The 27,139-nt window shown below is 54.5% G+C and overlaps 3 protein-coding genes across 9 annotated transcripts in view; 2 read left to right on the forward strand and 1 right to left on the reverse strand.

Moving 5' to 3' along the window:
• Nucleotides 1-929: 929 nt before the first annotated feature.
• On the forward strand, nt 930-5,498 carry C7H8orf58 (chromosome 7 C8orf58 homolog). 3 transcript variants are annotated; one of them, XM_024251655.3, is made up of 7 exons: nt 939-1,115; nt 2,235-2,713; nt 3,068-3,208; nt 3,328-3,436; nt 3,556-3,668; nt 3,916-3,998; nt 4,551-5,498. In XM_024251655.3, exons 1-7 carry the CDS (start codon nt 1,076-1,078, stop codon nt 4,660-4,662), a joined length of 1,077 nt encoding a protein of 358 aa, XP_024107423.3. In that variant the 5' UTR covers nt 939-1,075; the 3' UTR covers nt 4,663-5,498. The 3 variants fall into 3 exon arrangements, with proteins under 3 accessions (XP_054417313.2, XP_024107423.3, XP_024107422.3); XM_024251654.3 differs by having other exon boundaries at nt 945-1,115; nt 3,892-3,998; XM_054561338.2 differs by lacking the exon at nt 3,916-3,998 and having other exon boundaries at nt 930-1,115.
• A 562-nt stretch (nt 5,499-6,060) lies between these two features.
• On the forward strand, nt 6,061-21,858 carry CCAR2 (cell cycle and apoptosis regulator 2). Of its 3 annotated transcripts, XR_655535.4 has the most exons (22): nt 6,061-6,198; nt 7,092-7,187; nt 7,441-7,532; nt 7,961-8,052; nt 8,264-8,378; nt 8,550-8,679; nt 9,332-9,428; nt 14,469-14,588; nt 15,539-15,761; nt 15,837-15,950; nt 16,285-16,448; nt 16,872-17,043; nt 17,129-17,359; nt 17,458-17,679; nt 18,815-18,959; nt 19,090-19,172; nt 19,745-19,891; nt 20,017-20,128; nt 20,227-20,415; nt 20,550-20,755; nt 21,034-21,145; nt 21,397-21,858. XR_655535.4 is itself a non-coding variant. In XM_002818887.5 (21 exons), the coding sequence occupies exons 2-21, from the start codon at nt 7,130-7,132 to the stop codon at nt 21,076-21,078; spliced, it is 2,757 nt and encodes a 918-aa protein (XP_002818933.4). In that variant the 5' UTR covers nt 6,061-6,198; nt 7,092-7,129; the 3' UTR covers nt 21,079-21,858. The 3 variants fall into 3 exon arrangements, 2 of the variants coding, with proteins under 2 accessions (XP_002818933.4, XP_002818932.4); XM_002818887.5 differs by having other exon boundaries at nt 21,034-21,858; XM_002818886.6 differs by lacking the exon at nt 6,061-6,198 and adding an exon at nt 6,359-6,774 and having other exon boundaries at nt 21,034-21,858.
• Nucleotides 21,859-22,103: 245 nt separating this feature from the next.
• BIN3 (bridging integrator 3) overlaps nt 22,104-27,139 on the reverse strand; it is a 48,437-nt gene continuing 43,401 nt past the window's right edge. For all 3 annotated transcript variants that reach the window (XM_002818888.5, XM_009243615.4, XM_054561340.2), the window contains 3 exons: nt 25,670-25,811; nt 25,357-25,491; nt 22,104-22,977 (listed from right to left, as the gene is read on the reverse strand). In XM_002818888.5, the coding sequence (XP_002818934.4) occupies nt 22,831-22,977; nt 25,357-25,491; nt 25,670-25,811 (424 nt within the window). In that variant the 3' untranslated portion in view covers nt 22,104-22,830. The remainder of the gene's footprint in view (nt 22,978-25,356; nt 25,492-25,669; nt 25,812-27,139) is intronic.

The following is a 27,139-nucleotide window of genomic DNA, read 5'->3' on the forward strand; positions in this document are numbered from 1 at the left end:
TCCTCTCCTCGCCCCCCTCCTCTCCTCGCCCCTCCCCTCTCGCCCCTCCCCTCTCCTCGCCCCTCCCCTCTCCTCGCCCCTCCCCTCTCCTCGCCCCTCCCCTCTCCTCGCCCCTCCCCCTCCCCTCTCCTCGCCCCCCTCCTCGCCCCCCTCCTCTCCTCGCCCCCCCTCCTCTCCTCGCCCCCCTCCTCTCCTCGCCCCCCCTCCTCTCCTCACCCCCCTCCTCTCCTCGCCCCCCTCCTCTCCTCGCCCCCCTCCTCTCCTCGCCCCCCTCCTCTCCTCGCCCCCCCCTCGCCCCCCTCTCCTCGCCCCTCCCCTCTCCCCTCCCCTCTCCTCGCCCCTCCCTCTTCCCTCGCCCCTCCCCCTTCCCTCGCCCCCTTCCCTCGCCCCTCCCCTCTCCTCGCCCCTCCCCTCTCCTCTCCCCTCCCCTCGCCCCTCCCGTCTCCTCTCCCCTCCCCTCGCCCCTCCCGTCTCCTCTCCCCTCCCCTCTCCCGCTTCCGTCGTCCCTCTCCTCTCCTCTTCTCTCCCCTCTCCCCTCCCCTCCCTCAACTCCTCCTTCGCTTCGCCTCTCCCCTCGCCCTCCTCCTCGCCCCCCTCCTCGCCCCCCTCCTCGCCCCCCTCCTCCTCGTCCCTCCCCTCCCTCTCCTCGCCCCTCCCCTCCCTCTCCTCGCCTCTCCCCTCCCTCTCCTCGCCTCTCCCCTCCCTCTCCTCGCCTCTCCCCTCCCTCTCCTTTCCCCTCCATCGCCTCGTTCCTCCCATCCCTCGTCTTGCCCCGCCCCTCTCTCCTCGCCCCTCCCCCTCTACTCGCCCCTCCCCACCCTTGCCTCACCCCTCCCCTCGTCTCGCCCCTCCCCTCTCCTCGCCCCTCCCTTCCTCGTCTCGCTCTTCCTCTCCCCTCCCCCTGGGCCACACCCCTCACCACCCCGCCCTCCGCCCCCCCAGCCCCGCTGGGAGTGTCCGGGGGCCGCGCCCAGCTGGGTCGGGACGCGCGCCCTGAGCTGCCTGAGCTCCGCGGGGACTCGGGCCGGGATCCTCGGGCGGCTGCAGCGGCCGGGGCCGGGGCCGGGAGCGGGCCATGATGGGCCGGCGGCGCGCCTTCGCCGTGGACGGCCGGGGTGAGTCGCCCACCCCCAGGCTGGCCGGGCCCCCCTACCGCCCCGGAGCCGCTTCCCGCCCCCAAGCCGGGCAGCCTCTCTCAGCTCCTCGCCCACCCCGCGCACCCCGCGGGCGGCGCCCCCCCCGCTTCGCCTCCCTCGCCGTCTCCCTGGAGGGGCGGTCATCAGGGGACGCCATGCAGGCTGGAGCCCCTCTGGGCTCAGGCGTTAAACCAGCCACCGCCTCCGCCCCACTTCCTCCGGCTCCGCTTCCCTCGCCTTCCCGCTCCGTCTGAGGATGTGGGAATCCGCCCGCGCCCCAGCCCCCTCCGTGGCTGCGGACCCCTCTCCCACCCAGTGACCTCCTGGCCCACTTCCTTGCCCGGAGGGGCCTGGGTTGGCATTCGGCTCCCGCGTGCCCCACAGCTCGTCCCCGCCCCCCTAGCCTGTTTCCCGTACGGTTCATTCTGCCAGGACGCCCCGTCGCGAGAGGGCCTGGCGGAGGTGACAGTAAGGGGGTGCTAATGCTGCTCCTTCGTCCCTTTCTTTCACTTCAGTTCTTTCATTTCAAACTTTTCATAAAGTCTTCACTATTGCTCACTTACAACAAAAGCCCAAATCGGTTATAGCGGTGATTTTTATCACTCTCCCGGTGAGCTGCAGAAGACTTCATCTGGCATCCTGATGCCGCAGGGGCCCCCAGAGAGCAGGTTGGATCCCAGGCTTTCCTCTCTGTACCCTGTCCCCTCTCCCTGAACTTGGATACAGTCCTACTCCCGCTTGGGGAGCAGAGGAAGAGCCTGTGGCTCCCCACTTCTGACTCGGAAGATCGTGGGCTGATCCTAGGTGGGAAGCGCAGGCGCAGGCAGTCTAAGGGATTGATGGACGTGGCCTGCCAGGGCTTTGCCTACCACACAGCTCAGAGCACGGGTTCCCTGTCGCTAATAACTGTTGTGAAGGGAATCCCATCCACACATCTCCAAGACAGCTGGGGCCATATCCGGGCTGCCCGTGGCTGTCCACTGACCGCCCTTCCTCACTGCTCCGGGACACTCCTCCCTGGGGCAGTGCTGCCAGCCATCAGGAATGCTGGGGGTGTTGGGGGTGGCCTGCCCAGCCTGACGCTGACTCTCCATGCAGATGGGGCTGGCGAGGGCCTGGCACGGGGCTGCATAGTGCCTGGAGTCACCAGCACCTACAGACGGATCCCTGACGCTGCCCACGGGTGCTCATCCTGGGAGAGAGGTGACAAGCTCAGAGGTGTCGGCAGGGAGGCACTGTTTCTCAAACTGGCCTCCCAGGACTCAGGAGTGGAGATGGCAGTTGGGGACAGCCCCCTGGCCACCTTACCGGGCCTTTCTCAGGACTCCCTGGACTTTGAATCCTCAGGGAGTTCTGAGCCCCCAGCCCAGGTAGGCCGACTCCTGGCCAGCCAGAAGCTGGGGCAGGTGCTGGAGCGGTCCCGCCGGCTCTCAACAGCTCCCACCAGCTTGTCAGGACAACACCGCTCCCTGCGGCTGGCAAGCAAGCCTGAGCGTGAAGTGCCCCTTTTTGGAGCAGGGGAACAGGAGTCCATGGAGGCAGACACAGACCTAGAGGCAGGCCTGGAAGAAGAGGCGGTGAGTGCTCACTCTCAGGCTGGGTTTAAGAGTGGGATGGACAGCCTAGCTCCTCTGGTTCTTCCTGGAGTTCTCTCGGGGTGGGGCACTCCCTGCCCCTAATTGATGGGTTGTATCATAGGTTCTTGCTGCACCCCAGTTCCATTTGTGCGCGGCCACCTCCGCAGAGGAGGTGGGCAGCTACGGGGGCCCTGCCTGGCACCATTCCCCGCTGGGCAGTGGGGAAGCCAGCTGCGTGTTTTCCTCCTCGGGGCCCACTCTGCTCCCATCTGCTGGCTGAGCCCAGCCTGGCTGCTTAGGGTAGGGCAGGAGCCCTACTGGCTGAAATCTCCCCTATCTCACAATGTCCCACAGGTGGGGGGCCTGGGGCCTGGAACCTGGGCCTGCCTCCCTGGGCAGGGTCTTCGCTATCTGGAACACCTGTGCCTGGTGCTGGAGCAGATGGCAAGGCTCCAGCAGCTCTACCTGCAGCTGCGGATCCAGAGGCCCCCAGGGGTGAGTGAGATTCGAGTGGGGGAGGGAGAGGACAGATGGGACCCTGGGAACCATGGCTGCCCTCAGAACAGCTTCAGCCCTCTAGCCAGGCCCTGATCACCTGTCTCTCCTGTGCATAGGATCCCGGCGAGGAGGAGTCGACCCGAGCCCCTTTACCGTCCCCCTTACACACCCCAGGCAATGGGGGGCAGGTGCCATGGGAGCTGCTAAGCCAGACAGAGCAGACAGGTGAGGGGCCATCGTGTCTCCCTTTGCCCTGCCTGCCTGGGGTCCCACCAGCAGGTCCTCTGAGCCGAAGCTTGATGGGGTGTCTTCTGGCCCTGGCCAACCTGACTGTCTTTCTGAAGGGGCAAAGGCTGCTTCACCCCCAAAGGTGGAGGTGCCCAGTGCCAACCCTCCCAGGCTGCCAGAAACCCCAGTGGAGCCAGCGTACCACTTGCCATCTTCCCAGGGACACAGGGTAGGGGACGGGTATATGTGGGGCAGGTGGTGGGCTGGGGTTGGGGGATGGGAGGTGGGGATGCCTGGGCACCCTGGGGGCCAGCAACTCTGGGGAAATGACAGGATTGATTCCTGTTTGGAGCAGGCGACTCATCTCGGCTGTGGTGACAGCTGTCTCTGGGAGCTTGGTTGGGGGTCTGAGTGTGGGGAGGGCTCTGGGTGACCCCTCATCCTCTGCTCAGCGGGATATCTCCCACTGGGACAAGGTCAAGGTCCTGCTCAACCGGATCTGCAGGAGAAGCCACCACCACCCTGAGCCCCCTGCCCCTCCTGATGGCTCTGAGCCCAGGTGAGCCCCGTGCCCAGCCCAGGTTAGGGCACGGAGACGAGACTGATGAGCCAGGATGCTGAGATTGTCATGCCAGTTGTCATTATTGTCCGCGCGAAACTTGAGAGGCAGTCTGGGAGGGGCTGCTAGAATAAACAGTAGTTAAAACACCCCATTTACAGATAAGGAGGCTGGGTTCTGGGTGGGGTTGGGGGGTAGTTGCTTTTCCAAAGCCGCACGGTGAGTCAGTGACAGCTAGGACCAGAATGTGGGAAATCTGCCTACCCTAGCTCAGCAACCCCTCACCCTCAATGCTGACATTTAGGCCACCTTCCAGGTTTGTGGGGAGAGCAAGGTGGAGCACAAAGGATTTCACAGTGGGTGAAGGCCATCATGCCTCGGGGCTTGTACTGAATAGTTCTCCAGGGGGAAGAAATACCAAGTCATTTAACAGCCCCAGGCCACACCCACACCCAGCTACCCACCAGTAGATAAATCATGTTCTCTCAACTCTAGGGCCATTGTTAGTTTTATTTTCTCCTTCTAGCCTAATGTCTTCTTTTTGTTCCACAGGATTGAGGCCAGGGACCTCCCTGAAAGGCCTCAGTGCCGCCCCCACCGGAAGACTTTTATGCCGTCATTAGTGGTTAAGAAGCAACGAGCAAAAAACCTTTCTGTAGGCTGAGACCTCTCGGTGCACCTGGTGACCCTGGGTGGAGGGGACTTGCTGTGAAGTCTTCCTTGCCCTTTGCCCTCTTGCTGCTTCTCCACATTGCCAGGAAAAGCTGCTGACGCCTACCCTCCTCTCTTGAGTCGAGGGCTGAATCTTTCTCCTCTAAGCAGTCTGGTCAGGAGCCTTGGTTTCTTGAGAGGCCCCCAAGATGCGGCAGCTCCAGGGCTCTTCCTCCTCACCAGAAATCCCTGGGCTTCCACAATGTGAACTCACTTATTATCAGGTGTCCGTGGAGTGTTTTTGGCACGGTGACCTGTCTGGGCCCAGCATGTTGCAAATGTGTATTTATGCACAATGATATGCATATCTCTGTGTGACTGTCAGCGTTGCAAGCTGGCTGGATCCAACCATCTCTTCTGAAATAATGCATCCAAAGGGTTGATATTCTGGGGGAGGTCACTGCAGAAGGATGGAACTGATCTTTATTCCCCAGTGGGCAGTTACTGAGCTTTCCTCCTCAGAGCCATGCTGGCAGTCCTGGGACAGAGAACGGTGTGGCTTTGGCTGCCTCTGCATGGAATCTTGCCCCCGACTCCTGAAGACTGCACCAGGAATGAGGAAGATCAGGGACAACCTGGGAACTGAATAACTTTCAAAGCCAGTGCCCGGCTTCTCTGCTCCGTACTAGTGTTTACAGGTCGTAATTCAAACCAGATGCCTGTACTAGTTTTTAGACCCTAAGTCAACCTTTCTGAGCCACAGCTTCCCGCTGGGAATAATGATGCCTGCCCTATCTACCTCACAGACTTGTTATGAGGATAAAGTGAGATTAAACTGCCTCAAAGTGCTTTGTAAACGTCAAGTGAATAGGAAAGGGGAAAGTAAGGCTGGAGGGATGATGGGGAGGTTGGAGGATAAGGGGGGGCTGGGATTGCTAATGGGGACTAAAATGGCCAGTCTCCTGGCAAGATTTTGAGCAGGTCATTTCATTGAGGCCTCTTAGATTTCATATTTGAGAATTAGGGCACTGATTCCTGACTGGCTAGGCATGGGGGTCACTGGCTTGAGTCAGACCAGGAATATCTCTTAGAAATGGCCACTTATAGGCATCCTTCTCTTCCAGTCAGGAGGGGCTGGTTTCCTTATCTGTTGCAGTCTCGACTGCCAGAGGGAGGCGGGCGTGGTAGGCAGTCGGGGGTCCCTTGTGTTTGGGGGGCCTGGCTCCCGCTTCCTTTGAGCCCGGAACCAATGATCCGAAGCCTTCTTTTCTGATGGGATTCTTTAGCGAGGACACTACCGAGGCGCGACTCCCTGACGCGCATCCGATCCGGGAAGGCGCACTTCCGCTCCCCAGTTGCCGCGGGATGGCAGGCCGGCGTGGGGGAAGGGAGAGGTCGGCGGAGACGAGGGAGGGACCATATCCGGGAGAGTGGCAGCTTCCGACCAGTGGTCGCGCTTCCGGAGAGGCGCTTCCGGTGGCGGCGGCAGCAGCGGCTGTGGTGGTTCCGGGTGTCTTTGTCCCCCCGGTGTCGCTGCCCTGGCCCGCAGGTGGGTTGGGGGCCCCCCCGCCGCCCCTCTGTCCCTCCGCCCCTCCGCCCCTCCGCTGGCCGAGGGGCTGCGAGGGCCGGGCCGCGAAGATGCGTGGGGCGCGGAAGGGGCCGAGCCCCTCTTTGGACTGCAAGTCCCGTCTCCCTGGCAACGGCCTCGGCCTTGGGGGCGGGCGGGAGGAGGAGAAACCGCGCGCCTCAGTCCTCCCTCGGTGGCCTCGCCGCGGCTCTGCTGGGAGACCCGGCGCTGGCGGCTGCTGAGGTCGGAGCGGAGGGCCCGGGAGCGTGGGAGCAGGAGGGTGGCGCGCAGCCGGTTTCGCGTTCGGTCGGCCAGGGAGCTGCCTTCCCACCAGCCGGTCGAGGAAACAACGGGTCGGGCTTCCGGGGAGAGGGCCCACACCGTCTTCTCGCCGGCATCGGCCTCCTCCATTTTTCCGGGCCCTGCGTGGAGGGTTTTGGCGGATGTTTTTGAATGAAGGAATGTCATCGGGGCTCTCTCGAGCCCCTCACCCCGCCAGCGACTCTGGGGGTGGCGTGGCATCGTGAGAGGAGCGCTAAGTTGTTGGGAGGCCTGGGTGTGAGTACCAGTTTTGTCACTACCTGGTTATGTGGCCCCGGGCAAGTCTCTTGATCTCTCTGAGCATCAGTTTCCTTGTCTGTAAAACAGCATGACAGTATCACGCACCACTAGGTTATTGTCAGGGCAAACTGGAACAATATAATTTCTTGTTTCATTTCTTACTTCTCTATATTTTCTTCATCCAGTACCTTCATTCATTCTTATTACCCACCTTCCTGTTTTCCTAAATATCCTTACTTAAGGTTCTCCACTTTTCCAGGTATAGATGGAAATTTCCCCTATGAGCTGTTAATTTCTTTCTTTTTGGATTGAAGGCTTTTCCCCACGACTCTGAAAGAGGACAGCGTTCCCAATGTCCCAGTTTAAGCGCCAGCGGATCAACCCGCTTCCAGGGGGACGCAACTTCTCAGGTGATCATTGTTCTCCCTACCTGCCCTCATCCTGGGAAGTATGTGCTCTGGAGTTAGTTTGGGGTTTCCCTGGTGGACAGCAATTTGCTGCTGATGTTCCTCTGGAAAACAGGAGATGCCCACAGTGGTTGCCAGTGAAGCTTTGTGGAGGAGCTGGCTGGAGCTGTAGCCTTTGGATTTACCACATCCTTTGATTGACTCGTGCTTAAGGTGGTAGGGGCGGTTCCTGGAGATTGCTTCTCTTTCCCCATAGGCACAGCTTCAACATCTCTTCTGGGCCCTCCTCCTGGTTTGCTCACTCCTCCTGTGGCCACAGAACTGTCCCAGAATGCCAGGCACCTTCAGGTAGGTTGGGCATCCCTTGTAGTAAGTTTCAGCCCTTGGGACTGAATGCATGGAGGCCTGGTGCTCTTCTTCTCTTACATAATGGATTATCATTCCTGATCCCTCTCCTGGTAGTGGGCTAGTATGGGGTTGCCCAGATAGCCTTCAGACTGGGGCATCGTCATTTCTCGCTCCAGGGAAATCTTTAGCGTACGTCTTGGAATTAATGAACTGGAAATCCTAGAAGAAGCTTGTGGGTCAAGAACCAGTTCAAACATGCCCCAACCCCTAATGATGGAGTATGCCCACCACCCCTGTACTTCACTCTGTGTGAACTCTTGATGCAGTACACTGAGCCGGGGCGTGGGTTGAGATGAGACCTTCATGGCAGAGTGTGATTTTGTCCAGTTTGCTCCCTTTTACTTTTCAGCTGTCTCCTTCTCTTACAGGGTGGGGAGAAACAGCGGGTCTTCACTGGTATTGTTACCAGCTTGCATGACTACTTTGGGGTTGTGGATGAAGAGGTCTTTTTTCAGCTAAGGTAGGCTTGAGGTTGGTCCTCTAGCGGAAATGCTTATTGGATTCAGTTCTGTCACCATGCTGGTATTGCCCCCACCCCCCTCAAAGCCATTGCTTTGCTGTTTTTGTGCAAAGTGTGGGAAATCTTGATGGAAAAGGCCTCATAGGGGCAGTCAGGGTGGCCTGGCCAGGGTCCCTCTCCTGATGGGGCCTTCTGGCTTGTATGCTGGCAGTGTGGTGAAGGGCCGTCTGCCCCAGCTGGGTGAGAAGGTGCTGGTGAAGGCTGCATACAACCCAGGCCAGGCAGTGCCCTGGAATGCTGTCAAGGTGCAAACGCTCTCCAACCAGGTATTCATCTCTCCTTAGTATGTGCATTGGAAAGGGAAGGGATGGAAGCCCCTGTGCCCTGACAGCTGGGCAAAACTCTGACTTTTGTCAGGGGGGTGGGACTGCATCTTTCCAAGGTAGTGAGTGCCTCAACCATGGGGTCCCCTGAATTTCCTGGCTCTTGTTCTGCAGCCCCTCCTGAAGTCCCCAGCACCTCCCCTTCTGCATGTAGCAGCCCTGGGCCAGAAGCAAGGGATCCTGGGAGCTCAGCCTCAGTTGATCTTCCAGCCTCACCGGATTCCCCCACTCTTTCCTCAGAAGCGTGAGTACGAGTGGCACTGTGGCTGGGTGTGGCTTTATGGGGTAGTCTAGATCAATGGACTTTCAGGTTGTTGCTCTTAGCATAGAGGGGGGTACTTCTGTGTACTGGAAGAAAGGTGGGCAATCTGGGTAGGTGTTTAGAGTTTTTGTTTTGTTTCTTTCTTTTTTTTTGATGGAGTCTCGCTGTGTTGCCCAGGCTGGAGTACAGTGACACGATCTCGGCTCACTGCAACCTCTGCCTCCTGGGTTCGAGCAATTATTTTGCCTCAGTTTCCCCCTTAGCTGGGATTACAGGCGCCTGCCACCATGCCCGGCTAATTTTTTTTTGAGACAGAGTCTCGCTCTGTCACCCAGGCTGGAGTACAGTGGCGCGATCTCGGCTCATTGCAAGCTCCGCCTCCTGGGTTCACACCATTCTCCTGCCTCAGCCTCTTGAGTAGCTGGGACTACAGGCACCCACCACCACGCCCGGCTAATTTTTTGTATTTTTAGTAGAGACGGGGTTTCACCATGTTCGCCAGGCTAGTCTTGAACTCCTGACCTCAAGTGATCCATCTGCATTGTCCTCTCAAAGTGCTGGGATTACAGGTGTGAGCTACCGCACCCGGCCGGTTTTTAGGGTTTTTGAGTCACCAGTCATTTCCTTTCTGCAGCTCTGAGTCTCTTCCAAACATCCCACACACTTCACCTGAGCCACCTGAACAGATTTCCTGCCCGGGGCCCTCATGGACGGTTGGATCAGGGCCGAAGGTAAGAGGATGATGTCCCTTTTTTTGGCCACTTGTTGACACTAACATTCTCTTTATTTTATTATTATTTTTTTGTGTTGGCCAGGAAGTGAACCCAGGTCAACTGCTTGGAAGGTGGCTATGCTTACCACTAACATTCTTTGCCTGCAGCTAGATCCTAGTCCCTTTTCTCTGAAGTATGTAGACACACTGAAATGTATATAAAAATATTGGAATTTTATACAGTGGTTAAGCAAGCAGGGAGTTGATACAGTTCATCTTTGAAAATGTCATGTTGAGATACTTCTTAAATACTCTTTTGTTTCTAGTCCCTAAGTTAAGATGACAGGAATGGAAACTCTCAATAGTAACATGTCAAAAGTAGCACTGCAGTATCTGTTCTAGTTGTTTAAAACGTTTCTTTATAGACACCATACTCATAAGTATGCTGTTAGAAGGTGTATATTGCACTCTGCCTGGGAGTTCAGGCCTCCGTGCCTTGGATACACAGGTAGCTTTCTCAGCCATGTGTGGAGCAAGCATGGCTGATTTGGGCCTTTAGGGTATCCTGGTGATCCTGTCTTAACCTGTAGCATTGGGGACCACCAGGAGCATGCTGTCCCGTCTTCTCTCCAGTTCACATGTTCCTTCCTCAGTCTCACTCTCCCTGAGTGTTTTGCTTGTATCTCTAAAAGTTAAGCTCTAGACTGATTTGTTTAAGACTCGTTCTAGTTCTGTCTTAATTTTAAACTTGTTATAATGGAAAATTTCACTATATGCAAGGTAAACAGAAAGGTATGAGGAACCTTATTATACCCATTACCCAGCTTCTTCAAGTATCAGCTACCATTCTTTTTTATCTCTACCTCCATCTACTCACTGCTCCCACTTGATTTTAAGGTAAAAAATTTTAACGTGGAACTTATGTAGATTGAAATGCACAAATGTTGACAATTTTGACAAATGGGAAATCTTATGTAACCCTTAACCCTTTTTTTTTTTCTTTCTTGAGACAAGGGCTTGCTCCATCACCCAGGCTGGAATGTGGTGGTGTGATCACGGCTCATTGCAGCCTTGATCTCTCTGGCACAAGCCATCCTCCTGCCTCGGCCTCTGGAGTAGCTGGGACTGCAGGTGTGCACCACCATGCTTCAGTAATTTTTTAAAACGTTTTTTTAAGGCTGGGTGTGGTGGCTTATGCCTATAAATCCCAGTGCTTTGGGAGCCTATCTCTACAAAAAATAAGTAAATATTTATTTATTTTTGTAGGAGGCAGAGAAAGGGTTTTACCACATTGCCCAGGCTGGTCTCGAACTCCTGGGCTCAAGTGATCCTCCCACCTCAGCCTCCCAAAGCGCTGGGATTACAGGTGTGGGCCACCACGCCCGGCCCATTGTGAATTCTAAGTAGGGGGAAGCTTTAGGATTGTTTGCCATGGGGTTTCCACTGCTTGAAATCCTGTGTCCCATTCTCCATTGTAGACACCATATTCATAAGTATATAAACATATCCAGTCGCTGGTATATATTTTGCGTTTACCCACTCCTCTTGTCCTGTGCATCTTCCTGGTCCTCAGTTTCCAGGGACCTTCTACCTTTCAAACTGTGTGAGTTTATTAAAGGCTTCATTACAAAATCACAGCAGGTGCCTTCTGAGACAGTATAGCCTGGGTGAAGCTCTGTGACTGCTGTGGACTTTCTGCTTTAGGGTTAATTTCAGGCTTTCTCTAGTCAGTTGCATTTGATTGTCCTGGATGTGCTGAGGCTCATGCAAGGTCTGTTGTATTACTTTGGCCATTATGCTTCAGTGTCACAGCTTCTACAGAAAGGACGTACAGGTTGAGCATCCTAAAACCCAAAGTACTCTCAAATCCAGAACTTTTTGAGTGCTGGACTTTGAGTGCAGTCAAAGGAAATGTTTATTGAGCATTTCAGATTTGGATTTTTGGATTTGGGATGCTCAGCCAGTAGGTATAATGCAAATATTGCAAAATCTGAAAAAAATTCCAAACCCAGGATGCTTCTGGTCCTAAGCATTTCAGATAAGGGATACTCAATCTCTACTACCATTGGGAGGGAGATACTATATTACCATCGGTCAGTAGAGAGAATGTGCAGACTGGGGCCAGGGGTAGTAGGAAGTAGGTCATTCTGGGGCAGCAACTTTTATTTATTTATTTAGTTTCTCAACTTTTAATTTATGAAGGGCTCAGCTGCATTAATGTTCTGCATGGAAGCCAAGCTTTATTTTGAATTCCTGGCTTTGGGATGCAGAGAACAATGTCTCCGTTGAGCAGCTACTGCTGAGCTGTGGTTTTTAGACAGGTGTACCCAGCTGGGCTCTGCTGCTGTGAGTCCTGAGAAGTCAGCCCCTGGTGCTGCCTTATGACCTCCTGACAATGTACAGGAAGCGGAGGAAAGTGGCCACACAGTGTACAGCGTTGAGTGGATCATAACAGTTTAGCTAGAGGCCGACAGCATTACTGTGAGCTGGAGAGTTGTCAAAGTGGCTTTGGCATGGGTCTTCTATTAGAAACATGGGCTGCTGACATCCCATCGGGGCTAGAGAAGAAGGCCACTTTTGGATGGAGATGCTCATGCACGTGGAAGTGACCAAGGCCAACAGAAAAGAACAGGCGTCATGATAAGTCTGTTCAGCTTAGTCACTGGGGTGTGAACAGGGAAATGACCCAGGCAGGTCTAAAAGGCAGAACAAAAACCTTCTGGTGAATATAATCAACTCAGTTACCCAGGCACAGAGAAATGGCAGTGGATTTTATTTCTCTCATGTGACATGGGGGGTTTTCCCCTTATCAGTCTGGCACTTTATAATGAATGGTCTAAAGGTTTTTTCTCCTCAACTATTTGTATTTATTGTACCCATATCTATTGCACTTATAACATAGTTATAGTGTAATACTGTGGTGACTTATTATAAAAAATGTGTAAAGCAGTACATGCTATTATATAAAATTAAAATAATATAAATACGTAGGCCGGGCGCGGTGGCTCATGCCTGTAATCCTAGCACTTTGGGAGGCTGAGGCAGGTGGATCACTTGAGGTCAGGAGTTCAAAACCAGCCTGGCCAAGATGGTGAAACCCCCCAACTCTACTAAAAATACAAAAATTAGCCAGGCATGGTGGTGGGTACCTGTAATCCCAGCTACTTGGGAGGCTGAGGCAGGAGAATTGCTTAAACTGGGGAGGCAGAAGTTGCAGTGAGCCGAGATCACGCCACTGCATTCCTGCCTGGGCAACAGAGCAAGACTCTGTCTCAAAAAAAAAAAGAAAAAAGTATATATATATATGTGTGTGTCTATATATATATATGTGTGTGTGTATATATATATGTGTGTGTATATATATGTGTGTGTGTATATATATATGTGTGTGTGTATATATGTGTGTGTATACATATGTGTGTGTATATATGTGTGTATATGTGTGTTTGTGTATATATGTGTGTGCATATATACGTGTGTGTATATATACGTGTGTGTATATATACGTGTGTGTATATATATATGTAAAAATATGTGTGGTTTCTACCTTCTTTCTCTTTAAAGGTAACTTATTAACAGGTAGGTATTAAAGAATTTTAGAAAATAATTTTGAAAAGGAAAATCTCTTGCCACACTTTTCTCCTGTGTTCTAGTTTTTATCTATACATGTGCATACTTTTTGCAATTTTAATCTTAGAGTTCAAATTATTTTTGTGTATTTATAAACAGTTTTCCATATTGCAGCATAATCCTGCGTGTTTTAATGGCTGCGTGATTGTTTGTATTTACTGTGAAAATTTGCGTATTGCTGAGTATGTATTTGGTTTTTTACTCTCAGTTTATGCTGCTTCATATTTTTCCACTATGTGTAGCCTTTCTTCTTCTTTAGAATTAACTTTCTTGGGACAGATTTTCAAGAGTGTAATTATTGGAGCAAATGGTTTGAGTGTTTTTATGACTTTAATGTGTATTATTAAGGATTTGTAACTGTCTCTTTTTTTTTTTTTTTGGTGAGACAGAGTATCGCTCTGTCGCCCAGGCTGGAGTGCAATGGTGCAATCTGGGCTCACTGCCACCTCCGCCTCCCGGGTTCAAGCGATTCTCCTGCCTCAGCCTCCCGAGTAGCTGGGATTACAGACGTGTGCAACCACACCTGGCTACTTTTTTGTATTTTTAGTAGAGATGGGGTTTCACCATGTTGGCCAGGCTGGTCTCGAACTCCCGACCTCAAGTGATCTGCCCACTTCGGCCTCCCTAAGTGCTGGGATTACAGGCGTGAGCCACCGCACCCAGCCTTGTAACTGTCTCTTCTAATAAAATTTACTTTTTTTTTTGAGATGGAGTCTCGCTCTGTCACCAGGCTGGAGTGCAGTAGTGCGACCTTGGCTCACTGCAACTTCCACCTTCTGGGTTCAAGCGATTCTCCTGCCTCAGCCTCCCAAGTAGCTGGGACTGCAGGCACGCACCACCAGGCCCAGCTAATTTTTGTATTTTTAGTAGAGACGGGGTTTCACCATGTTGGCCAGGATGGTCTCGATCTCTTGACCTCGTGATCTGCTCGCCTTGGCCTCCCAAAGTGCTGGGATCACAGGCGTGAGCCACCGCGCCCGGCCATATTTACTTTATAGGACGCATAGCATGGATCCATATATGCGTCTCTTTAAAAGAAAAATCATTTTTTTCTCATTTCAAAAAAATCATGTTAACTATAATTAATGAAGTGCAGAAAAATATAAAATTATTCGTAAGCTTACCAGAGGCTTCCACCATTAATATTTTATTTCCTTTCAGTCTTCTAAAGTTGTTTTTGCAGTAGCTGAGGCCTACTGTGTATATAATGTTGCAGAGTGTGCTTTTTGCTTAACAGGAATGTTTATTAAAAGAATGTAAATATCCATTTTAATATCTTTGTAACGTTTTGTCATATGGCTATTAGCATGGATTCTTTTTCCATTTATTGAATGTGAGGGATTTCGATTGTTTCCAGTTCTTTTAGTTCAGTATGCATTGAATACATATAACAATGGTTTCTTACTGTTGGTGATGGGTCAACTTCTAGTGATGACTATGACTCCAAGAAACGCAAACAGCGGGCTGGTGGAGAGCCCTGGGGTGCTAAGAAGCCAAGGCATGACCTGCCTCCTTACCGGGTCCACCTCACTCCCTACACTGTGGACAGGTGAGTGGCGAGGCTGACGTGGGCTCAGTCTTGCTGCTGGTAATAGTTTCTTATGTAAATGAGATGGGGGCTATGCAAGTGCACATGTATGTTCTTACAGCCTTTTCTTACAAAACAAAAAGCACATGGAAACCTGTTGTACATACTGTTTGGTGGTCTGCCTTTTCATTGAATGTACTTTAGATTTTATTTCATATGAACATTTATTAGATCCAGTTTTTTTTTTTTTTTTTTTAGCAACTACACAGTATTCATTGAATGGATGAACATGATTTATTTAACCAGTTCTCCATTTGCACTCTATCCTAAATTTTCTTGGAATGAACATCCTTCTACTTACACCTGTGTGTTTGTTGCGATCAATTCCTAGAAATGGAGCAGCTGGCCCAAAGGCTTTGCTGTAAGCTTCCACAGCTATTGCCAGTTCTCCCGAAGAGGCTGTGTCCATTCTGCTCTAACCAGTGGGGTGTGGAGTCCTTATTTCCCCATGCCTTTGCCAACACTGTTAGCCGACTTTTCCGTCTTTGTCTGTCTAGTTGGTGACACATGATAATGTGATTTGCATTTCTTTAATTGTAAGTGAGATTGAGCATATTTTCTTGGCTTTTAATTCTTATGTATTTCTCTTAAGAACCTATTGATGTCAATTTTCTGTTTTAGGCTTTTGAACTTTTTGTTACTGATTTGTGAGTTCCTTTATATTAAGGCAATGACCCATTTCTCTGTCATGTATTATAAGTGTTTTCTTTTTTCCCTTTCCCAGTTTGACTTTTGCCATCTAGAGTTTGTAAATTAAGTGGTCAGATCTGATCTAGCTTCCTTGAGAGGTGCCTTACTTCAAAAGTTCTCAGACTAAAAAAAAATTCGCCCATTTTTTCAAATCTTTGATGGTTTCATTTCTAATGTTTTAGTCTTTGCTCAGTCTGGATTCCCTTGCTGTCTTCCTGTAGCCCCATCTGTGACTTCCTAGAACTCCAGCGCCGTTACCGCAGCCTCCTGGTCCCCTCAGATTTTCTGTCCGTGCATCTGAGCTGGCTATCAGCCTTCCCTCTGAGCCAACCCTTTTCCCTCCATCATCCGAGCCGGATCCAGGTCTCTTCTGAAAAGGAGGCAGCTCCAGACGCTGGTGCTGAGCCCATCCCTGCAGACAGTGACCCCGCTTATAGTTCCAAGGTAAGCTGACAGGCGTCTGTCACTTATCTGATTTCTGGAGGCTGAAGGCAGCTCTGAGTGTCTCCTCCTGCACAGGTACTGCTGCTCTCTTCCCCGGGGTTGGAGGAATTGTATCGTTGTTGCATGCTCTTTGTGGATGACATGGCTGAGCCAAGGGAGACGCCAGAGCATCCTCTGAAGCAGATTAAGGTAAGAGCTGGAGAGCAGGAGGAGATGCATTCACTGGTAATGTCCAGAACCTGTCATGTTTTGAGTGCTGCGCTCCTGTTCCTGAATGCATAAAACGAGGCATCTCGGAGCCGAACACCCCTCATTTCACCCAGGAGGAAGGTGCAGCTCAGAGCTGTTATGACTAGTCAGAGAGAGCTAGGTGGCTGGTTCCTGTTTGCAGATAGAGACCTCACTGTGTGGTGGACTTCCCCACTTCCTGCTGCCTTCATCCTGATGGGTGGCAGCCTTGCCCTGCAGTGGGAGACCCAGGTAATGTAGTTTTTTGTTTTGTATCCCTGATCTCTTTTTGCAGTTTTTGCTGGGCAGGAAAGAAGAAGAGGCAGTGCTGGCTGGGGGTGAATGGTCTCCTTCCCTGGATGGCCTCGACCCCCAGGCTGACCCGCAGGTGCTGGTGCGTACTGCCATCCGCTGTGCGCAGGCCCAGACCGGCATTGACTTGAGCGGCTGTACCAAGTGGTGAGTGGGCTTCCTGAGCCTCAGCTGCACCAACGCACCAGACTGGGGAGGTTTTGTTGGGAAGGCCCGGTCCCTGCCCCTTTCTGCTGGTTAGCTCTCTGCCCCCTAGTCCCGTTCCTGCCCCCTCTGGTGCCTCAGGGTAGGGTGGGGTGTATGCTAAAAGCTGGCTGAGCCACCAGGCTGCACTTGAGACTCCCTGGAGTTGTCCTTGCACCTTGTAGGGTGCTTGTGTGGTTGCGGCCTCCCCACTGACTGATCATTTCTTGAGGACTTGGTCTGTAGCTTTCCTGTTGTGTCTTCAAAGCTTGGTTCACAGTGTGTGCTCATTGAGTGCTGACTGGAAACTGAAGCCCTTGCCTGTGAACGTGGTGTCTGCGTGGAGTTGTCACTAAAGAAGTTAGTACCTCCTTTTGCCATGTGCAGGTGGCGCTTTGCCGAGTTTCAGTACCTGCAGCCGGGACCCCCCCGGCGGCTTCAGACAGTGGTGGTATACCTGCCGGACGTCTGGACCATCATGCCTACTTTGGAGGAGTGGGAGGCCCTGTGCCAGCAGAAAGCTGCAGAGGCAGCTCCCCCGACCCAGGAGGCACCAGGGGTAAGGCTGTGCCTTAGCCAGCAGCGGGGGATATAGGTGGCCTAATCCCGGGACCCAGAGGGTCTCATTTCAGCTGTTGTCACAGGAAACGGAGCCTACTGAACAGGCACCTGACGCCCTGGAGCAAGCAGCAGACACTTCTAGACGGAATGCAGAAACTCCAGAGGCCACCACACAGCAGGAAACGGACACTGATCTCCCAGAGGCCCCTCCACCCCCCCTAGAACCTGCTGTCATCGCACGCCCTGGCTGTGTAAACCTGTCCCTCCATGGGATTGTGGAGGATCGGAGGCCAAAGGAAAGGATCTCTTTTGAGGCAGGTGTCACAGTCTTGGGGAGGCTGTGGGCTGGGATCTGTGGGCCTAAAGCAGTCTTTCTTCCTGATGCTCATGGACCCACCCACCTCCTCGTCAGGTGATGGTGCTGGCCGAGCTGTTTCTGGAGATGCTCCAGAGGGATTTTGGCTATAGAGTTTATAAGATGCTGCTGAGCCTTCCTGAAAAGGTTGTGTCCCCACCTGAACCTGAGAAGGAGGAGGCAGCCAAGGAGGAAGAAGCCATCAAAGAGGAGGTGGTCAAGGAGCCCAAGGATGAGGCGCAGAATGAGGGCCCGGCTACCGAGTCGGAGGCCCCGCTGGTGAGTACCCTGCCACCTCGGGCTGTCATAGTGCTTACCGTGACCGCGCGTCTTTACCCCGGGCTCTGTTCCGAGCGCTTCCTGTGCCCTAGGTCATTCCCTGCTCAGCATGGACTGAGGCCGCACAGCTAATAAGTAGCACACCTAGTGCAAGGGAAGGTGGCACAGAGGAGTGCAGGGAGCATGGCTGAGCAGCCTGACAGCACAGAAACCGTCATCACTGAGAACGCTTGGCAGAGTGGGGTGCTTTGATTGCCTGATGGTTAACTAGAAAATTTTGTAGGCCGGGCGCTGTAGCTCACCCCTGTAATCCCAGCACTTTGGGAGGCTGAGGTGGGCAGATCATGAGGTCAGGAGTTTGAGACCAGCCTGGCCAATATGGTGAAACCCCATCTCTACTAAAAATACAAAAATTAGCCGGGTGTGGTGGTGCATGCCTGTATTCTCAGCTACTCGGGAGGCTGAGGCAGGAGAATCGCTTGAACCCGGGAGGCGGAGGTTGCAGTGAGCCGAGGTCGCGCCACTGCACTCTAGCCTGGGCAAGAGAGTAAGACTCTGTCTCAAAAAAAAAAAAAAATTTGTAAACCTTTTCTAAAATGCTAGTCTGCTTTTTTTTTTTTGGAGATGGAGTCTTGCTCTGTCACCCAGGCTAAAGTGCAGTGGTGCAACCTCGGCTCACTGCAACCTCTGCCTCCCAGGTTCAAACGATTCTCCTGCCTCAGCCTCTGGAGTAGGTGGGATTACAGGCACCTACCACCAGGCCCAGCTAATTTTTGTAGAGATGGGGTTTCACCATGTTGGCCTGGCTGGTCTTGAACTCCTGACCTCCAGAGTGCTGGGATTACAGGTGTGCGCCACCATGGCCAGCTGCTGCTTGTTTAAATACTAGCAAATGAATGTAATTTCTTCTGGGACCAAGATCAACTCTTGAGGAAAAAAGCCCAGGTGTCTGGTGATGCCCTGGCATGCTCTGAATCCCACTTAATGAAATTAAATACATGAAATGAGACGGTGTCTGTAGAGCTCTCCATACAGTGCCTGGGGCATAGTTGATACTCAGGTGTCAGCCATGCTTACTATTGGTAATTGTGATAACTGCCTTCCTTTTCCTTATAACCTTCTTCTGCCTCTGTAGAAGGAGGATGGGCTTTTGCCCAAACCACCCTCTTCTGGGGGAGAGGAAGAAGAAAAACCCCGGGGCGAGGCTTCCGAAGACCTGTGTGAGATGGCCCTGGACCCAGAACTGTTGCTTCTGAGGGATGATGGAGAGGAGGAGTTCGGTATGTTGAGTGGTGAGAGGGAGCTCGCAGGCTTGGGATGTGGCTTTCCACCTGTGGCCAAGCTGGTTTTCATTTTTGGACTGTGGAGTTGGGTGGGCCCTGCTCTCCATTTATCTTGGGCTTTCTGTAGCAGGAGCAAAGCTGGAGGATTCGGAGGTCCGGTCCGTTGCCTCAAACCAGTCAGAGATGGAGTTCTCTTCACTTCAGGACATGGTGAGGCCTCCTCTTGACCTCTCTGGGCCTCAGTGGTGGTGAGGCTTGGCAAGGCCTCTGGCCCACTCTTGGGAGAAGGAAGCTTACCAGTGACTTCCTTTCTTGATGGAACCAACACACAGTGTGGTCCTTGGCTCATGGAAGGGCACGTTCATAGGCTCCAGGAGAACATTTCAGTGTCTGTTGGGGTGAATGGGAGAGGGGTATTTGATCCTCTCCTGAGAGAGGAGCACAGGAGCTTTTGCCAAAGTGGGCCAGAGAGGAAGGCTGGCATGGGCGTGATGAACATCAGGCAAGGTGCTTGATGTTTTGTTTTTTTTAGAGACGGGGTTTCGCTATGTTGCCCAGGCTGGAGCACAGTGGTTATTCACAGGCATGAACATAGTGCACTGCAGCCTCGAACTCCTGGGTTCAAGTGATTCTCCTGCCTTAGCCTTCCCAGTAGCTGGGACTTCAGGCATGCATCACTGCATGTGGCCCTAGCCACTGGATTCTGAACAGGCTGAATCCTGGGCGATAGAGCCACTGAGGGAACTATTTGCAAATCCTGCTCATCTTTGTTTTCTTTGCAGCCTAAGGAGCTGGATCCCTCTGCTGTGCTCCCCCTGGACTGTCTGCTTGCTTTTGTGTTCTTTGATGCCAACTGGTGTGGCTACTTGCACCGGCGAGACTTAGAGAGGATCCTCCTCACCCTTGGGATCCGGCTCAGTGCAGAGCAGGTACCTTCTTTCCTCTGCCCCAGCACATGGGCACAGGCCTGCACTTACTCCTGCTCTAGGTTCCCGCCCAGGGTCGGGGACTGGGCCTTCTGATCAGCAGGTGTCTGGGGGTGTGTTTTCTGCAGGCCAAGCAGCTGGTCAGCAGGGTGGTGACCCAGAACATCTGCCAGTACCGGAGCCTTCAGTACAGCCGCCAGGAGGGCCTGGATGGTGGCCTTCCCGAGGAGGTGCTCTTCGGTATGTCCTGGGGCCCTGCAGCCTTCCTGGGGCACGGGTAGGGCAGGCTGCCCTCTCTGGAGACTCCATCCTGAATTATTTTTCACTGTTCTCTCTAGGAAACCTGGACCTGCTGCCCCCTTCTGGGAAAAGCACGAAGCCGGGTGCTGCCCCCACAGAACACAAAGCCTTGGTGTCCCACAATGGCAGCCTGATCAACGTGGGGAGCCTGCTGCAGCGTGCGGAGCAGCAGGACAGCGGCCGGCTCTACCTAGAGAACAAGATCCACACACTGGAGCTGAAGCTGGGTGAGGGCCTGGGGCTGCGGCCACCATGGGGGCACGTGCAGACCAGTAGGGAACCCGCTGCTTAGGCTCAGGCCCTGCCGCGTGCTCTGGGCCTTGATGGAGCAGCCGTCCCCGTTTCCTTCTCCACCTTGCAGAGGAGAGCCATAACCGTTTCTCAGCCACTGAAGTAACGAATAAGACGCTGGCGGCAGAGATGCAGGAGCTGCGAGCCCGGCTGGCGGAGGCTGAGGAGACCGCCCGGACGGCGGAGCGACAGAAGAGCCAGCTCCAGCGGCTGCTGCAGGAGCTCCGCAGGCGCCTGACCCCCCTGCAGCTGGAGATCCAGCGGGTGGTGGAAAAGGTAAGGTGGGGGTGGACCAGGAGGCAGCACAGCTCCTTTCCCTGAGCTCCAAAAGTCCCTGGAAGGGCGCTTGCCCCTGTGTCGGGAGTGACCAGAGGGCCAGCAGGCACCGGCTTCTTCCTTCCGTCGCTTGCCAGGCAGTGTGCCCCTGGTTGCAGGTTCTCTCTCTGGGAATTGAGCAGTCAGCAGCGTGCAGTGGGAGCTTCCCAGCAGGAGGCAGTCCGCAGTCCTCAGATCACCTTGCCAGGCCCGATTCTGGGTACATCTGTTTCAAACAGGCTGACAGCTGGGTGGAAAAGGAGGAGCCGGCACCTAGCAACTGACGGCCTCGCACGGAACTGCCATCCTGTGAGGGCAGCGGTGGCGCCCGGCGAAGTTGGAGCCCTTGCGGTACCAGAAAGCAGCGGGAGCGAGACCTGGGAGCCAGGGCAGGGGTGGCTGACCCCATGCTCAGCCTCTAGGGGACGGCAGGCCATCAGGCTGGGGGCTGTGCTATGTGGGATGGATGTGTGAGGAACCCCGGTTCCACTTAACTAAATACAACATCTTTTGCACCCCTAGAATGTCATTTTGCCCTCAACCTTGGTATTTCTCCTGGGGCCCTTTTAGTCTTGTGCTGACTTTCTCCTGTCCTCTTCCAGTTTAGAATAAGACAGGGGAGAAAAAGGCTTTTCGAGTGTGGGACAAGGTCTGATGTCAGTGAACTGAACTGAAGAGACAGACGTGGAGCCTGGCTGGGGCTAAGCAGCCCCCTCCTCCGGATGGCACAGGCTCTGCTAGGTTCCGGACACAGGCTTCTGGGGGAAGGGTCTCCCTTCGCCATCACGGGAATGGAGTCCACGCTAGAAAGTGCTCAGTGTTGGGCTGGGTTTGCCAATAGAACACTGTTCCAGTCACCCCCGACTTGCCAGAAGAAACCAGCACCTCTTTCCCGTGGCTCCTGTGTTCAGAATGTGGTATTGGCTCTGGCCCAGCCTACTCCCCTGTTACCCATAATTCTTGCCTCTTTCCATAATCCGTGGTTTCAGTTTGACTTTGTATATAAAGTTGGGTTTTTTTTTTTTTTTGGCTTGTTTTTTAAATAAACCAAAGTCAAAAACAAACTGAGTGTGTCCTCCACAGCTCTTCCTACTCCTCTCCTAGGCTTGCCTGCGTGCCCTCCCGCCCAGCGTCTCTGCTGGACCACGGTGCAGTTCGCTCCAGAAGGTGGGGCAGGGCCGGGGAGGTGCGCACACACCCCTGCATGCTGGGCTGTCTGCTGGAGGGTGCTGCTGCTCCGCGGAGGGCAGCAGGCCCTGGAACGGGTTTCCTCTGCTTGCCTAAGTTAGTTACAGCACAATACTATGTGGACGTTTCATTGAAAATTTTACTTGAAAAAATAAAATTCCAAATACTCAGGTGAGACACAAACCCACTGTTCTTGCTTTGAGACCTGTGAATTCTTGGGGGACATTCTGTGTGGTGGGACAGTTCCACTGACAGTTTGGGTTCCCGAGGTACCAGTTCTCAGTGACCTTGGGAACCCCAACCACTTGGGTCCCAAAGCCACAAGGGTGGCTTTTGTCTTGCTGGGAAGCTGGCTGAGGGCCTGCCAGGGCTGGAGGACCAGCTCTCCCGCACAGGGTTCAGGGCCTCTCCCAGAAAAAAGAGGTTTTGAAGTGAAAAGGCAACGAGGGGCCAGAGGGCTCCCCAGGATGGGTCTTTTTGGAGGTAGATTTGATGCCCACAACGTGTGCAAAGCTAAGACCCCCAACTTAGCCAACGAAGCCTATGGCCTCAGAAGGGCTGCAGCTTGCTCAGGCCGTGGGCCAGGATGCATGCTGGACGGTTCTCCAAATAAAAAAGCCCCAAGGGTTTGTCTACACTGCTTACCTGCTGGGGCTGTGAGTGGGGAGACGGCGGCCTGCCTAGGGCTCCTGGTGCCAGGCTCAGGAAGAGTCATTCATTGCAAAGGGCCAGCAAGTGAACCAGGGCCACCTCTGTCCCCAGCCTGTGAGAGGAGCAGCTAGCCCTGAGAAGGGCAAGGATGAGTGAGGCTGACCACGTCACAGGAGTCCTCCAAGAGTGACGGGGATTCAGTCATCGGCCACAATGGAGAGGGCCCGGAGCTCACTGAGTTTGGCCTCGTTCTCCCGCTCCCGCTGCTCATCGGAGTGGCCTGGCTGGTCAAGCTGATGGGACAGGTCTCCAAAGATCTTGTGCATTTCCGAGTAGTACACAACCTGGGGGAGGTGACAGGGGTTGGCATGTGCTGGCTCCAGGGAACCGTGTGCTTCAGGGGGCCAGAGGCTCACACTTCTCTGCTACCCGCTGCCCTTACCCATCTGGAGCTGTGCAGCAGCGTGCCTTGTGCCTTTGGGGATGTGCAAGGCACGGAAGGGCTCTAGCTGAGACTGAACCAAAAGGAGCCAGGGAGCAACAGGGCCTCAGTGGCTGGAGGCGGAGGCACCTCTGCTGCAGGCTCCTCGTTCCCTCAGCAGCAGGTGCAGGAAGGCATGGGCCTCCTAGGGTAACTGGAATGATGGGCACCATGACTGGAGTTTTACTGCTTTTTGTAAGCTAGGGGAGAACCCAAGGCTTTTGTCCATGGCAGAAAGACAGCATGGTAGGCTGGTGGCTCCCAAAGCCCTAAGCCAGCTTTAGAGGCACAGGCAAGAAAGGGGATGCCCGTCTAGCCTTCCGTTCCCTCCTAGCTTTCATCCCACCCTTGCTCATGGCCAAGCTGCGTGGCCAGGGGGACAGCGCAGAGGCCAGGTTCACTGCCAGGGTCCCTCTAGGGAGGCACCAAAAATGGGATGGGAGGGGACACAGGGTTGAGGGTGGGGCAGGTGGAGGAATGGGGAAGCCTGTCAATTCTCCCAGATGGCTGAGGACCAGGGGCTTTTCCACAGACAATAGGGGCCACTTCTGCCTCAGTTTCTACCTCATGACCCAATGAAAGCATGCAGTTTCCTGAAAGCTTCCACGTTTCACTCTAGACATGAGGAGGAGCTCTAGACACTAAGGGGACCTTGTGGGAAATGCCACGTGGGGCAGGGACCCATGGCTGATACTCCTGAGGTGAGATTTCCGCCGGCCGAGGGGGAGCTAAAGTGAGCTGGTCTCAACACACTGCTGTCACCTCTGGGCTGGGGGCGGGCCACCCTGCCCCCAATCCCTGCCCAAGCCACTGCGCGCTGAGTCACTGGGAATGCTCACTTCTCCATGACTAATGGCAGCCGGGCGGGCGAGGGGGAGGCTGGGGCCCAGGAGGCAGTCAACAGCCCCCAGCAACGCTGCCTGGTTAAAGGGCATCCCTGGCCTCCCATCTGCTCCAACCTGGACATGCGGGAGCCTGGCACGCTGTGGCTTCCTCCTGTGAGCAACAGAAAGGAGGGTGCAGGGCAGCACCCAGGTGACAGCGAGGAAGAGGCAGGCCCAGGTCTCCTGTGAACCCAATGGGGCGGCTGGAGGGAGCCCTCGCTGCAGGAGCAAGTGTTAGGAGAGGTCCCCACCTACTCCTGCAGGAGGCTCTAGGTCTCACTGCCCCCTAAAGATGGCACAGGACCAAGTACGTGGGTCACTGACAAGGCCCAGCCCCGGCATGAACCCTGCTCAGGTGTCCTGATTGGGGCAGGTGGCCACCCTGACTTTGGCCCGGCAGGGTGAGTGTGCACTGGCCAGGCTTCACGGCTGCGACTATGGGCCTGCAGGGAATGGCCACTGGAGGGCGCCAGATGCCCAGCCATGCTCAGACCACCCGAGCCAGGAGGGGCAGAGCCTCAGGACCTGGCGGGGTGCCACGGGTGTTGGGGTACTAAGGCTGTCGCTGAGCGCGAGCCATCAGCAGGGTCCTGTGTGGAAGGGACCCGCTTCTGGCATGGGTGCCCACCCTTTTCTATTTTGCCATTTGGGGGAACAATCCTTCCTAAAGGCTTGAAGATGGAGGAGGGTGAGGAGCATGCCACTCCGTGTCCTCCCGTCCCCGAGTGGAAGGGGACGCTGGGGCCTGGCCCGTGTCTGACCCCCAGTGGCACCCCCATGCCTCCAGGCCTGCCTTCCCACCCAGGGCCCCAGTAGCAGCCCTGATTGTGGCTCCCCCCAGGGCTCTGGAACCCCTTCCTTAGTGGTTCCAAGACAGGACTCCCGCCATTTCCTGCTAAAAAGACTGGCTCGGGGTGGGCAGGGGAGGGGTGCTGAGTCCTCAGAAAAGGCCTCCACTCTCCAGATCCCTTTCTCCTCGGCAGCCTCCACTCTCCAGATCCCTTTCTCCTCGGCACCATCCCGGGCCAAGAATCTGCCCACTTGAGGGTGCGGGGCAGAGGAGCTACTTAGAGTGAAATGTAGAGAGATCCATGGAGGAACTGCTGGACAAAAGGGAACCTTGGCCATTCCTGGTCTGGGATTCACCAGAGAGCAACGTGAGGACTCTAACAGCAGACAGGGCCCCCAAGTCGCCGAGCCCGGGACTCTGGTACTGGAATGAATTCCTTCGGGGCCGTGCCTGGGGTGGGTGCCCTGTCTTTGTGGAGAATGGCTAAGCCACCCTTCCAGCGTGGGTGACAGGGAGTGGCATGAGCTATGTCCACCAAGCCCAGAGGAAGAGCACCTGGCGGCCTCACCTGAGCTCGGATGAGGGACTCGAAGCTGGGCTGGAAGTAGTCGAGGCGGCTGCCGTAGAAGCGCGGCATCTCCTCCAGCAGCTGCCTGTTTTTGGCTTCAAAGTCCTCCCGCACAGGCCGCAGCTCCTCTCGCGCCTAGGGAACAAGACCTGGGTGTCAAAACTCTCTCACTGCTGAGTGCGGGATACGGGATGGGTAGGGTGGGGATGTCTGGTGTCTTGGTCTTCGTGCCCCCAGGTGAGGGGAGAGACTTACCACAGGTGACCACGACGGTCCACCTGTCTAGCCCCTGCCCGCCTGTCTCCCCTGGTACCTGGTGGAGCTTGGCCAGCACTGGCCCCGTCTTCTCCTTTTCCTCATACTTCTCCACCTTGGCCTGCAGCCTCCTATAGTCCTGCAAGGCCTGTTCCCGCCGCTTCACCGCCATGTTGAGGCTCGGGAAGACGCTGCCGAATCTGTAGGACAAGCTGGTTGGAGATGGGCCCGTTCTTGAAGGGGTGGCCTGGCTAGAGATGGGTCCGCTCTTGGAGGGGTGGCTTGGCTAGAGATGGGTCCGCTCTTGGAGGGGCGTCCTGGCCAGCACTCACTTATCCAAAAATGTGCCCTGAGCACCTACCAAGCGCCAGACCCTGCTCTAGGTGTTGGGGAGTTCACCGTGAACAAGACAGATGAAGCCCTGTCCCCTGGAGCTTGTGCGAACGTGGACAATGTCATGGGGTGAGGGCAGATGAGAGGAGGTGGGGTTGTGGGCCAGGTCCAGGGAGCTGGGTAGCACAGGGTGGCCCAGGAATGAAGGGCACCCTGACCCCCACCTCCTGTGAGCTTCATCACACAACGGACTAGAGGATGGTGGGGAAGGTGCCTTCAAGTCATCTGGCCAACACCTCACTTTTAAAAAGGAGGGAAACTGAGGACAGAGAGATGACCTATGACTCATCCAAAGTCATGATGAGGCAAAGAAAGTCTAGAAGAGAACACAGGTGCCCACGTTCTCTGTCTGGCACCCTTTCTAGCCGTCACAGTGCCACTGGCAGGTGGCAGAACTGAAATCTGAACTCACTCCTGCCCCAGGGCACCTTCTCCTTCAAGGGCTCCTTGGCAACATGAAAGCAGCAGAAATCCTATGGCTCTGCCATTGGAACGGCCAAAGTTCCAACCAGCTGCTTCAGGAAAATGCCCTGAGAACCTCCTACTACCCCACCATGACTAGAAGGGACCGCGTGGGAGACTCAGAGGAGTGGCCCTCAGAGACAGCAGCAGTGGACAATGCGGCGCTGCAGGTCCACATGGGCCTCATCTTTGTGACTCATGTGGCTTCTGGTGACCAGGAGCAATGCTCTCCTGAGGCTCTTGCTGCTGCTGCTGGAGGGCTGGCCCTCGGCGCGATGGCAGGGGGCATCTACCAGGCAAGCCAGAGCCCTGGACTGTCCAGGATCCATCTGTGCAGCCCAGGGAGCTCGTGACTCTGTGGCCATTCGGAGGTGACCCAGGACCAGAAGAGTTGGTTCCTCCCGGAGGTTTTTATGAGGAACCCAGAGAGGAGGAAAGATGAGGAAGAAAGACGAGGGCAGGAAGCAGTTACTGAGGCTGGGATCAGCCTCTCACAGGCACTCAGAGTCGAGAGGATGCTGGCAGACTCGCTGTCAGGTTCCAGGAGCTCAGACACCACACAGAGCAGGACTCCCAGATGTGCCTCTCAAAGGATATGACCAGGAATTTGGTTTTGAGACAGAGTCTTGCTCTCTCACCCAGGCTGGAGTGCAGTGGTGTGATCTCTGCTCAC

The sequence above is a fragment of the Pongo abelii genome, chromosome 7 (assembly GCF_028885655.2).
Source record: "Pongo abelii isolate AG06213 chromosome 7, NHGRI_mPonAbe1-v2.0_pri, whole genome shotgun sequence".
Lineage (NCBI taxonomy): Eukaryota > Metazoa > Chordata > Mammalia > Primates > Hominidae > Pongo > Pongo abelii.

Excerpts from the sequence above, each read along its gene's own strand:
- CCAR2 (XM_002818887.5), top strand. The coding sequence starts at position 7,130 with ATGTCCCAGTTTAAGCGCCAGCGGATCAACCCGCTTCCAGGGGGACGC. Across the intron at positions 15,951-16,284 it reads ATCCTCTGAAGCAGATTAAG|TTTTTGCTGGGCAGGAAAGA; the intron begins GTAAGAGCTGGA and ends CTCTTTTTGCAG. Across the intron at positions 20,416-20,549 it reads CACACTGGAGCTGAAGCTGG|AGGAGAGCCATAACCGTTTC; the intron begins GTGAGGGCCTGG and ends TCCACCTTGCAG.
- C7H8orf58 (XM_024251654.3), top strand. The coding sequence starts at position 1,076 with ATGATGGGCCGGCGGCGCGCCTTCGCCGTGGACGGCCGGG. Across the intron at positions 3,669-3,891 it reads CATCTTCCCAGGGACACAGG|CGGGATATCTCCCACTGGGA; the intron begins GTAGGGGACGGG and ends TCCTCTGCTCAG. Across the intron at positions 3,999-4,550 it reads CCTGATGGCTCTGAGCCCAG|GATTGAGGCCAGGGACCTCC; the intron begins GTGAGCCCCGTG and ends TTTGTTCCACAG.